The sequence below is a fragment of the Hyla sarda genome, chromosome 2, assembly GCF_029499605.1.
Source record: "Hyla sarda isolate aHylSar1 chromosome 2, aHylSar1.hap1, whole genome shotgun sequence".
Classification (NCBI taxonomy): domain Eukaryota; kingdom Metazoa; phylum Chordata; class Amphibia; order Anura; family Hylidae; genus Hyla; species Hyla sarda.
The window spans coordinates 442,118,298-442,131,116 of record NC_079190.1 but is presented as its reverse complement, the minus strand read 5'-3'; the positions used below and the strand labels follow the sequence as shown (position 1 = coordinate 442,131,116).

Here is a 12,819-nt window from a genome sequence, read left to right as displayed (position 1 = left end):
AACAGGGCTCTGTGCATTGAGGACAAGCAGAGCTCTGTGCAGTGAGGACAAGCAGGGCTCTGTGCAGTGAGGACAAGTAGGGCTCTGTGCACAAATGACAAGCAGGGCTCTGTGCAGTGAGGACAGGCAGGGCTCTGTGCAGTGAGGACAGGCAGGGCTCTGTGCACTGAGGACAAGCAGGGCTCTGTACACTGAGGACAAGCAGGACTCTGTGCAGTGATGCTGTATGACATGCTCCCTGCTCACACATCAGGATGATTGACAGTCTAGGAGCCTACACAGAGCCCTGCATGTCCTGCCCTCACTTCCTGTATTTGGACTCTTCATAGAGACACACATGTATTAGCATATTATAATAGTATATTACAAATATACATATAATAGTCTACATTAGTGATTCCCAAACGCGTCTCCCAGCGTCCCCCTCTCCTCCTGCCACGCAGTGAGTGGATGCCCTACTGGGGAGGGGAAGAACATGGAATCTGCGCCGGATTCCCCTGCCGGTGGAGTGAAGAAAAATGGCTTGCTTAAAGTAGGTACTGTACCCTTTCCAGCCTCTTCTCAACCCATGTCCACCTTGTCCAACCCCTGTCACTCATGTTCATCCGCCCCCAGTCTACCCCCTATCACCCATGTTCACCCCCCCTGTCCACCCCCCAGTCTACCCCTTGTCACCCAAGTCCTATTCACCCCTCTGTCCCTTTGTCACCTGTCACCCCTCTTTTATCCCTTGTCCACCCCCCTGTTCACTCCCCCTGTTCACTCCCCCCCCCCTCTCCCATGTCCACTTTCCTGTCATCCATGTCCACCTTGGCCACCCCTCTGTCTCCCCTGTCACCCATGTTAATCCCTCCCCCCCCAACACCCCTCTGACCACCCCCCAGTCTACCCCTCTGTCACCCATGTCCACCCCCTATTCACCCCTCTTTTACTCCTGTACACCCCTCTGTCACTCCTGTCCACCCCTTTTATCCCCTTGTCACCCCTGTCAACCCCTCTGACCCCCTGTCACCCCTGTTCACCCTCCCTGTCTCCCATGTCCACCCCCTGTCCAACCCTCTGACCCCCTGTAACCCAGTCTTCCCGTGTCTCCCATGTCGACCCTCCTGTCATCCATGTTCACATTTGCCACCCCTCTGTCACTCCTGTCCATCCCGTCACCCATGTTCACCCCCCCTGTCCACCCCTCTGACCACCCCCCAGTCTACCCCTCTGTCACCCATGTTCACCCCTCTGTCCCTTTGTCACTCCTGTCCACCCATCGCTGTCACTCCTGTCCACCCCTCTTTTACCCGTCACTCGTGTTCACCCCCCTGTCTCCCATGTCCACCTTGGCCACCCCTGTTCACCCCCCTGTCTCCCATGTCCACCTTGGCCACCCCTGTCCGTCCCCCTGTCAACCATGTTCACCCCCCTGTCCACCCCTCTGACCACCCCCCAGTCTGCACCTCTGTCACCCATGTCCACCCCCCATTCACCCCTCTGTCCCTTTGTCACCCAATTCCACCCCTATCTGTCACTTCTGTCCACCCCTTTTACCTCTTGTCCACTCCTCTGACCCCCTGTCTCCCATGTCCACCCTTCTGTCATCCTTGGCCACCCCCCTATCCACCCCTCTGTCACCCCTGTCCATCCCCCTGTCACCTATGTTCACCCCCCATTGTCCATCCCTCTGACCACATCCTTGTCACCCATGTCCACCCACTATTCACCCCTCTGTCACCCCTGTCCACCCTTTACCACCTTGTCACTCCTGTCTACCCCTGTCACCCATGTACACCCCCCTACACCCCTCTGTCACCTCCTACACCCCTCTACCACCCCCTACACCCCCTGTCACCCATGTACACTCTTCTACACCCCTCTGCCACCCATGTACACCCCTCTGTTAGAGTTGTGGCTGGGAGAAATGGTCATGACGGCCCGGAGAAGACGTCATTTGTGAGTTGCTGTATAAAGCAGCACTTCAATCAATATACCCACAGATAAATAGATATTGTGCATTGCAGCTTTTTCCTTTTTTTTTTTTTTTGGCTCGTCAACTTTGGTTGGGGTGCCCCGCAAATTTATAATTTTTTTCCCTAAGTGTGCCCCGAGCCGGAAAAGGTTGAGAAGTTTTTTTGTTAACAGGTACACGTCAAGATAAAACTTCAGTATTTTATGTTGAGCTTGGCACTGTTCCCGCATCAAAACATGTAGTGTTTACCTGTGTGAACTAGCCATATCTTCAGTCACACAGGCATACTTGGGATCCATATAGAGTGCACTTCAATGGGGGCATTAGAAAAAAAAGTCACAGCATGCTCACTACCCTAAAGGAGTATTCCAATCTTATAAAGTGATGGCATATGGCTATAATATGCCATCACTTTATGAACAATGGTGGGCCAAGCTTTGGGAACGCCTACATTCCCTGAATAGCATCACTTCCTGTCACATGGCTGTGCAGGGACCTGCCCAGCCGAATTCAGACAAAGAGAACATGTCATCATGCTGCCTGAACCAGGAGTCTTCGGGGAGTTCCCACCCATAAGTCTTGATTGATAGGTAGAGATTTATAGGAAGAGGCCTATAACATTCTTTAATTGGCCTCAACATATCCCCAACATATCCCCACACCTCTTGTTTGAATAGTTATTGTGTAATATTATGTCTGATACTTGTCTTTGTTTGTATCCAATAATTGTAAGCGCTGCAGAATCTGTAGGCACTATATAAATAAAATTATTATTATTATCAATCAAGGCTAGTGGGGCGGGAATAAGCCACTGAGGAGCATCCCAATGACCATCCTAGTGGTTCAGGCAGCATGAAATTGATGACAGGTTCCTTTTAAACAAAGCTGTTCTGAAGTTCCCCTGCACGTAGAGTGGTTGGGTGCTGCTATGCAGGGGAAGACTGTGAAGGGAATATACCACTGAATCAGCAGTCCGACCCATTCTTACTCAGAATTAGTGATGTATAGTGTAGTAATATGCCATCACTTAGAAGTGGCGATATCCCTTTCAATGAACACTGACCCACTTGTTTTTTGGAATGTGATGGATGTGAGGTTTACCCACCTTTACTGATCATTAATGGGAGGAAAACAAACGCCACATGTCTGCCTACAACAGTGGTCTCCAAACTGTGGCCCTTCAGCTGTTGCAAAACAGCTCCAAGGGCTGTATGGGCATGCTGGGAGATGTAGTTTGGCAACAGCTGGAGGTCCACAGTTTGCAGATCACTGGCCTAAAACTTCAAATATTTGTCTGAAATATCAAAAACTGTAAAATAAGAAAAAGTGTGGGGGGGGGGGGTTATCTTTGTGAGATCTAAGTTGGAATCCACATATACCTAGACTAATGGGATGTAGGTAAACGTGTGACAGGGATTTAGACACGTGAGATGTTATATCTGAACATGTGCCTATAAATTGTGACATATTTGGAAATTGGGGCATGTTTATCACTTGTTTGAGTTCACACATGGGGGAGGGTGACACGTTTAATGATTTGTGGATGTACACATGTATACTGTATTTGATTTGTGACACAGGAGTGATATGTGGGATAGTCTCACATATCTTAGACATATAGGCCCAGATTTATCAAAGAATGACTACGGTAGAGCTATTTTCCCACGTTTATTTGGGTGGTGGATGTGACTATCGTGCATCTTATTTATCAAGAAGGTGCAGCATGAGGAATTTTGCGCAGCTCTTCTGTGGTGGGAAAAGCTCAACCACATACACTTTTTTTAGAGGGAGGGAAGTAGACACTTTCCCGGGTCCTGAATTTGGCAGGTTAAGTGTTTTTACTTATTTTCACAGAGCTGCTGGGACATTTTTACTTGCATTTTAGACGCTACAATGAAATTTGATTGTGGTGTCTAAGGGGTTAAAGCTGGGTATCACCGTGAACGATGATGTCTGGCATTAGAGATGGGTCCTATTGGCAGAAAGCACCAGGACCACCCAGCTATGACCCGTGCTCTGCTCCTGAGCGCGTCATAGAAGGGGATTTGGACACTGTCGTTCACAAGAGGTTAAAGGTTGAATTGTGGAAAGTAGAAGTGATTCCCACGCCCACTGGTAGGAGGTGTAGCTTTGCACCTAAAAAATACCTTTGTGCACAAAATAGCAACTTTTGACAAAAGCTGCAAATGATGAATACGTGACCACTGCATGGTCAAAAAGAAAAAGTCCTATGGGTAGGCAAAAAGAGTGAAACTGTCTATATCAAAAGACGCATAAAAGTCGCTAAATATGCTACTTGCATCTGAACTTCGCCAAAACATAGACAAAAAAATGCTCTAAAAGCAATGATAAATCTCCCCCATTATCTTTCTTTCTTTTTCTTTATATGTTTATTTTATACTTTTCAATTATATATATATATATATATATATATAGGGGAATATGCGAAGCAACTCATTACATCACCTTTTCAGGTAATGTTGCCTGGTATCAGCTTAGCTCCTGTTAAGGAATATAAAAAGCTGATCGTGATTTTATGCCAAGCCAGACTACTCCCCAGAAGGGAAGTTTCTACCCATCTGCAGACAGCTGTTTCATGGTTTTTGCCACTCGTCAGTACAGAGCAGGGTGATCTGGCTTGGCTGGGGTAAGAGGGCTGATAGCAGCTCAGCTGGGGAGTAGTCTGGCTTGGCATAAAATCCCGATCAGCTTTTTATATTCCTTAACAGGAGCTAAGCTGATACCAGGGAACATTACCTGAAAAGGTGATGTAATTAGCTGCTTTGCATATTCCCATACCCAGAATGCCTGCGGAGTGCTTAATGGCCTTCTGAAGCTCCGTTACACCAGGAGTGGTGGCCTCGGCCTGAGGCAAATACTCACCCCCTTTTAGCTGCTCTCAGGCCTCTAACCCCAGCCAAGCCAGATCACCCTGCTCTGTACTGACGAGTGGCAAAAACCACGAAACAGCTGTCTGCAGATGGGTAGAAACTTCCCTTTTGGGGAGTAGTCTGGCTTGGCATAAAATCCCGATCAGCTTTTTAAATTCCTTAACAGGAGCTCAGCTGATACCAGGGAACACTACCTGAAAAGGTGATGTAATGAGCTGCTTTGCATATTCCCCTACCCAGAATGCCCGCGGAGTGCTTAATGGCCTTCTGAAGCTCCGTTACACCAGGAGTGGTGACCTCGCCCTGAGGTAAATACTCACCCCCTTATATATATATATATATATATATATATATATATATATATATATTATTTTTTTTTTTATCTCTATACTTGATACTTTATTACTAATATTCTTAATGTTTATCATTTTTTGCTGTCATTCACATTTTGCTGCTCTTCTCATGTCTTCTATTATATGTATATGCCCCTAGATCTAATTACCTTACCAACTATCTATTTGTTTATATGGATGTGCTGCATATATTACATGTTAACCTTTTCCCATCAATCCCACTGCTGTGCGGCTTCTAAATACAGCTGCACGCAGACGATGGTGATAGATCAGCATCCTCTTATAACGTTGGATGAATAATGCGGTGCATTGGTGCAGGGCACTATGCGTGCCAAGATCGCACTATCATTGGTCCTGATGTTTGGACCAATGATAGGTCATGGCATGATAATAGTAATGATAATGATAATAGTACAATGAGATAATGAGATCTGGGCGCAACTCACTTTCCTCACGAGATTTGGGTGCTGTGGTAATGTATTGCAAGATAACGTTAAAGTAAAATTGTCAGCTTGCTCCCCCCTGCACTAACCAGCAGTACTGACTCATAGTGCAAGTTTGATACCTAATGTGCCCGGAACCGCCCGGCCGATATTTGTTTTTCCCTATATGCTAATTAGTGCTAACTGGCACAGGCGGGGTAACTGGCACTCTGACGTCACCACGCTGGGCGGTGCTGCGGCCGGCAGCGGTGACATCAAAGTGCCAGTTAATGCCGCCCGTGCCAGTTAGACCTGTCATGACTACAGGCACGTTGGTTACGCTAGACCTGTCACGATTACAGGCACGATGGTTACGCTAGACCATCGCGCCTGTAGTCGCGACAGGTCTAGCGTAACCATCGTGCCTGTAGTCGTCACAAGTTTAGCGTAACCAACGTGCCTGTAGTCATGACAGGTTTTAACATGACCAACGTGCCTGTAGTCGTGACAGGTTCTAGCGTGATCAACGTGCCTGTAGTCATGACAGGTTAAGCATAACCAACGTGCCTGTAGTCGTGACCGGTTAAGCAGAACTGACGTGCCTGTAGTTTTGACAGATCTATAATGAACTAAACTAATGTGAACATGCTAATATCGCCATTGTGTCTATGAACATTCCAGATATGCTGGATCACAATCAAATAATGAGGCATGCACACATACCAATTAACAATGACTGCCCACAACGGCTAGCCTATGATACTAACCAACAACTTACAGACATATACCAACTGACCATAACCCTGAGTCGTGACAACTATAACCCATCCCTGACAGAAGCAATAACCATGATACATGCTGTACACGCCATGTGCACGGCCAAATAAGGACAAATGCGAAAAGCAGTAGTTAACTAAATAACTAAATGCCATGACCTACCCGGTTATGCGGGTATACAGAGATATGCTTGACTGAAATGAAGCAGCACTAAGTCCAGAGCCTGTATGAACATAATGAACATATATAGACTAGGGATGTCCCTATATCGATACTAGTATTGTTATCAGGGACGATACTCGGCATTTGCATGGTATCGGGGACTCGTTTAATGTCCCAGATACCATGTCCGATACCTGCTGGTTTGCGGCCCCGCTCCTCTTACTCGTTCTCATGATCGCATCATGGCGTCCTATGGAGGAGCATGTGACATACACGTCACTCCTCCTTCTCCCCTGTGCCCAGCATAACGCTACGGAGGAAGCAGAGTGACTTGTATGTCACATGCTCCTCCATAGGACGCCATGATGCAATCGGGAGAACACCATAGTTTAACAGGCGCTCAATAGGGTGATACCCAGAATGCTACACGTTTCATGGCTACCAGCCGCTTCCTCAGGCATATACCTGAGGAAGTGGCTGGTAGACATGAAATGTGTTGTATTTTGGGTAATAAACCTGTTTGGTCCTTGAATTGTGTGTGGGCGCTCTCTTAGTGGCCGTGCAAATTCCATCAATATTTGGAGGAATCACCACATTTGCCGTACATATAGTGGTAGAGTGCCACAAAGCCAAGAACATCAGTTCGCTAAATGTGTTTTTTTGGCTACACAACTTGTATAGTACTTGGATTCAGTGGGAAAACAGATAAATCCCATTGAAATGGGATTTACCTTTTAAAAAAAACACACATTGCAGGTCAGGGGCAATTTGTGGTAAAACCGCAGTTCCTGGCACCTGCCAACTATACCATTATGCAGCACGAAAGACCAATTCTTCACCATGTAAATGATGCAGACCTGCTGCAGTACTCATATGCATCCTCATATGCTATGGATTACACGCATCTTCTTGTTGTACATTTAAGCCCATTATGAACATATGTCACACCTCATCCACCCCATACAGTAGATGGTAACCAAGATATGGGCAAGAAAAATCAATGTATCCTGCATCTGTGCGGCTTGTCTCACATTTCATCCTCCACTCCAGCAAAGCCGTTCTGCTGATACTGGTGAGCCCCTGCAGCATGTATACATTTCACTGCTAAATCTTCCTGAAGGTTATTGCTTATTTCTTTAATTCATGTTGTATTACACTGTAATTCTTTGCTCAATAAATCTGAATTGTATATTGCAAGCAGTGTATACAATTATATATACACATATGCACACTATATTTCATATTTCACACTATTTCATGCTAAATTCCAAAATGAGGCAATGCACAAAGGTTCATATAATGCAAATAACTTGCAATACTCATCTGTTCTGCAGAGCTTGCAATCTAAATATAACCTGTTCGTTTGTACAGCGGGGTGTAAGTGCACTAGCGACCTGCAGCTGTATAGTTCAACGTTACAGAGTTTGAGTTTTTATGGAGAAAAAATAAGCAACAACTAAATCTGAGGTTTCTGGAAGTTGTAGTTCAACAGCAGGTGCTGCAGCACTGATATATAGTTATATAAATGATCATACTCTGGTATAGCTGCAGCACTGATATATAGTTATATAAATGATCATACTCTGGTATAGCTGCAGCACTGATATATAGTTATATAAATGATCATGCTCTGGTATAGCTGCAGCACTGATATATAGTTATATAAATGATCATACTCTGGTATAGCTGTAGCACTGATATATAGTTATATAAATGATCATACTCTGGTATAGCTGCAGCACTGATATATAGTTATATAAATGATCATGCTCTGGTATAGCTGCAGCACTGATATATAGTTATATAAATGATCATGCTCTGGTATAGCTGCAGCACTGATATATAGTTATATAAATGATCATACTCTGGTATAGCTGTAGCACTGATATATAGTTATATAAATGATCATACTCTGGTATAGCTGCAGCACTGATATATAGTTATATAAATGATCATGCTCTGGTATAGCTGCAGCACTGATATATAGTTATATAAATGATCATGCTCTGGTACAGCTGTAGCACTGATATATAGTTATATAAATGATCATGCTCTGGTACAGCTGTAGCACTGGTATATAGTTATATAAATGGCCATGCTCTGGTACAGCTGTAGCACTGATATATAGTTATATAAATGATCATGCTCTGGTACAGCTGTAGCACTGATATATAGTTATATAAATGATCATGCTCTGGTACAGCTGTAGCACTGATATATAGTTATATAAATGGTCATGCTCTGGTACAGATGTAGCACTGATATATAGTTATATAAATGGTCATGCTCTGGTACAGATGTAGCAGAGGTGTGTTTGTACTATGAAGACGGATGTGTTTTATCTATTAACAATAAAGTCTGTAACAGTTAAATGACACATTCAGCTCTGGTACATCTATACATTGTGATATAATAATGGGTGGACTTACCTCTATAGGAGGAGATGCCTGTTATCTTCAGATCTCTGATCAGGTGACCGAAAAGACAAATCCATATATACAGGTATTTGGCCAATTGATAGAACTGTCCGCCCGTCCTGCAGTTTTTTTTGCAATAATCCGTTTTAATTCTTTTTATTATTTCTTTTCCCCAGTATTTCTCTATTATTCCCCCTGAGCACTTATGGCATCAAAGTGTGGCAGCCAGAGCCTGGGTGAGAGCTGCATTGGAAAGTCACTAGGGCCCTCAGCTCTTCATTGGACCAGGCTCTAAATATAACCCACCCACTTATAGTTCCCTCTGTAGGCAGATGGCCCTGTCAAAAAGCTGACCTCGGTGCTTGGCCGTATCCACAGAGTCTTCCAGCCAGAAAGAGCTGCACTGTAATGGGATAAAATACAGTTAGCCATCTGTTTCTAAACAACAAACATTTCACGTCAGATCTCCATTGTTCTCCCCGGCGTGAAGTATAAAACCGTATGACGGGTAATTATAGCATCCAGAACCTTCGCACTATTAACATGCAGCGATACCTGCTCTCCTATGAATCACTTACTATGTGTTAATTTCCTTATCTTCCAGTATCTCTGCCAAGAATTTTTTGTCTGCCTGCGTTTAGTGGTTGGTTTCCTTGTGATAAATTAACCAGAGCAAAATGATAAAATAAAATGTATGTATTTTTTTTATTTTGCAGAAAGTATTATCATAATTTTTTTTTTTTTGCATGTCTTTAAAATTGGATTATGTTGTATTATCTTAATTAATTTTAAGGGAACCTGTGACCATAAAAATGCTATCTCCTCTGATTGAGACAAGATTGAGATATATCTTTGCGGGGAAAAGATTCAATATATCTATATATATATATAATATATTATATATAATCATTTACTGAATAAAATATCTGATCTTTCCTTGCCTAGGAGTCCAGTGGGCAGTCCTATCACTGAGTGGCACAATCTCTGGACTCATTAGAATAGAAAGAGCAGGGATTTTAAACAGTAAGTTACAACAAGTTATATTAAAGGGTACCTTTCATCAAAAAAACTTTTGATATATTATAGATTAATGTATGCAGAATAACTTTCCAATAGCATGTTATTAAAAAATATGCTTCTTTCTATTTAATTTTCCACTTTGAAAAAATGACCACTAGGGGTCTCCCTACCAGTCCTTTTTTATAGATTTCAGACTCATGCTGGAGTCCTAAATCTCAGACTGCAGCCGGGACACAGACAAACTCCTGGCAGGGAGCAGTGCTGAGTTTGTCTGTGTCCCGGCTGCATTTTGAGATTTAGGACTCCAGCATGAGTCTGAAATCTATAAAAAAAAAGGACTGGTAGGGAGACCCCTAGTGGTCATTTTTTCAAAGTGGAAAATTTAAATAGAAAGAAGCATATTTTTAAATAACATGCTATTGGAAAGTTATTCTGCATACATTAATCTATAATATATCAAAAGTTTTTTTGATGAAAGGTACCCTTTAAATCTATTCCCATGAAGATGGACAGTATACCACATAAGTGGAAAGGATGAAATGGCCCTCTGCTACAATGTAAAGTAGTGAGCGCATAGCCTGTATAACTGTGTATAATGTTATGTCCCCTCAAAATAACTCAACAAACAGCCAATAATGTCTAAACTTTGGCCACAAAAGTAAGTACACCTTTAAGACTCTGGTCAGCTCATTTAAAGGGGTACTCCGCTGCTCAGCTTTTGGGACAAACTGTTCCGAATGCTGGAGCCGGCACCGGGAGCTTTTGATGTCATAGCCCTGCCCCCTCATGATGTCCCGCCCCCTCAATGCAAGTCTATGGCAGGTCGTCACGCCCCCTCCCATTGACTTGCATTGAGGGGGCAAGGTGTGACGTCATGAGGGGCAGGGCTATGGCGTCACAAGCTCCCAATTCCAGAATTCCAATTTGTTCCAAATGCTGAGCAGCGAAGTACCCCTTTAAATATGGTATGTGTCGCGGGTCCAGCGTGGATACAGCAGCAGCCAGTTTTTAAATATCCCCCCTGAATCCGGCAGCTGTATGCCCAAAACCTAGTGTGATCCCTGCCTGAGTAGAAATATCCAAATTGGGCCCAAAGTGTCCATTTTGTCTGGCCACCATTTTTTTCCATTACTCCATTAGGCCTCTTGGCAATGGAGCTCACCAGAGTTTCACAGGTTGCCTCTGGAGTCCTCTCCCTCTCCTCCATGAGGACATTACAGAGCTGGAGGATGTTAGAGACCTTGTGCTCCCCAACCTTCCGGTGGAGGATGTCCCACAGATGCTCGGCAACATTTTGCTGGTAATGTCTTGGTGCCAAAACCACAGGAAGACAGTGTTTGCCATTTGGCACCTTTGGCCCTGCCAGAATAACAATACTGAGGCTGTTTTAAAATCTTCTGCTTTAGACTAATCTAAGTTTGCAGCATTTATTAATTGGATTTTATGGAAAAAAGGCGTACTCCTGTGAAAAACGTATTTTTTTTAAAAATCAACTGGTGCCAGAAAGTTATAAACAGATTTGTAAATTACTTCTATAAAAAAATCTTAATCCTTCCTGTACTCATTAGATGCTGAATACTACAGTGGAAATTCTTTTCTTTTTGAAACACAGAACTGTCTGCTTAAATCACGAGCACAGTGCTCTCTGCTGACATCTCTGTCCATTTTAGGAACTGTCCAGGGCAGCAAATGTTTGCTATGGGGATTTTCTCCAATTCTGGACAGTTCCTAAAATGGACAGAGATGTCAGCAGAGAGCACTGTGCTCGTGATGTCAGCAGAGAGCTCTGTGTTTCAAATGGAAAACAATTTCCACTGTAGTATTCAGCAGCTAATAAGTACAGAAAGGATTAAGATTTTTTAATAGAAGTAATTTACAAATCTGTTTAACTTTCTGGCACCAGTTGATTTAAAAAAAAAAAAAAAAAAAAAAAAAAAAGGTTTTCACCGGAGTACATAAAAAATGTGGTGCAAGTCACAAAAGCCTTTTTTTTTTGTTTTTTTTTTTAGCACAAAACACTAGATTTATAGTTATAGAGTTAAAGGGGTTATCCACCATAAGGTGATTTTAGTAGTACGCACCTGCCAGAACTGGGTATTTCCTGTTGAATTTTGTTCTCTAAACTACACATCCCATAGTTCCATGCTTGTAAGTATGAGGTCACTTTCCTGCCTCCCACACATCAGTCACCCCACCCATTGAAACACACCTGTGATCCCTTCAATGCAATACATCAGTGTTTTCTAAGGGTGTCTACAGCTGTTGCAAAATGAACTCTCTCCCACCCAGAGGTCATTCCACCCATTGAAGCAGGACAGACCCCTCTGATCACCTGACTAGTGATGTCAGGTCTCGATGCACTGCAACCTGGGAAATCCTGAAACATGAGTCATTTTGTATGTTGTTAGAAATAAATATTGGGGTGAAAATCACATAAGAATTGTGAGAAAACCGTCACGTACAGGTACAGACACTATATTATGAACTACACTAACTTTACAGCCCCTGCAGCATAGTCAAATAAAAACAATTCCTGGAATACCCCTTAAAGTTTTAAATATTTTCCCCATTGTGTGTGAAGCCTCTCATGCTGTTTACAATGGACCAATACGCTTTCAAATAGCAACTATATATCATATAATATCATTTAATATCCATGTCTACTAAAATTCTAAAGTCACCCCCAAAGCCAGATGAAAGTTATGCAGTCCTCTTTAGGCAACAAGGGATTATAATGATAGTACACAGCATTAAATGGTATGACCCAGTCCCTGTATTGATGATTGTGACATTATGATAGGAATGTGTTGCTAGAAACCA

At 43.3% G+C, this 12,819-nt stretch overlaps 2 protein-coding genes across 7 annotated transcripts in view; one reads left to right on the top strand and one right to left on the bottom strand.

Moving 5' to 3' along the window:
• The window catches only part of FILIP1L (filamin A interacting protein 1 like), a 313,162-nt gene extending 303,681 nt beyond the window's left edge, over positions 1-9,481 (bottom strand). Inside the window, exon 1 of the mRNA XM_056559276.1 lies at positions 8,992-9,481. The gene's annotated coding sequence lies outside the window, so the exon portion shown is untranslated. The remainder of the gene's footprint in view (positions 1-8,991) is intronic.
• CMSS1 (cms1 ribosomal small subunit homolog) overlaps positions 1-12,819 on the top strand; it is a 359,690-nt gene that overhangs the window by 313,119 nt on the left and 33,752 nt on the right. The window contains exons 1-2 of one of the 6 annotated variants that reach the window (XM_056559288.1): positions 7,483-7,634; positions 9,925-10,002. The exons of 3 other annotated variants lie outside the window; for them this stretch is intronic. In XM_056559288.1, the coding sequence (XP_056415263.1) occupies positions 7,532-7,634; positions 9,925-10,002 (181 nt within the window). In that variant the 5' untranslated portion in view covers positions 7,483-7,531. Of the gene's footprint in view, positions 1-7,479; positions 7,635-9,924; positions 10,003-12,819 lie in introns of those variants that run through there. 2 more of the 6 variants (XM_056559287.1, XM_056559290.1) reach the window with 2 other exon arrangements.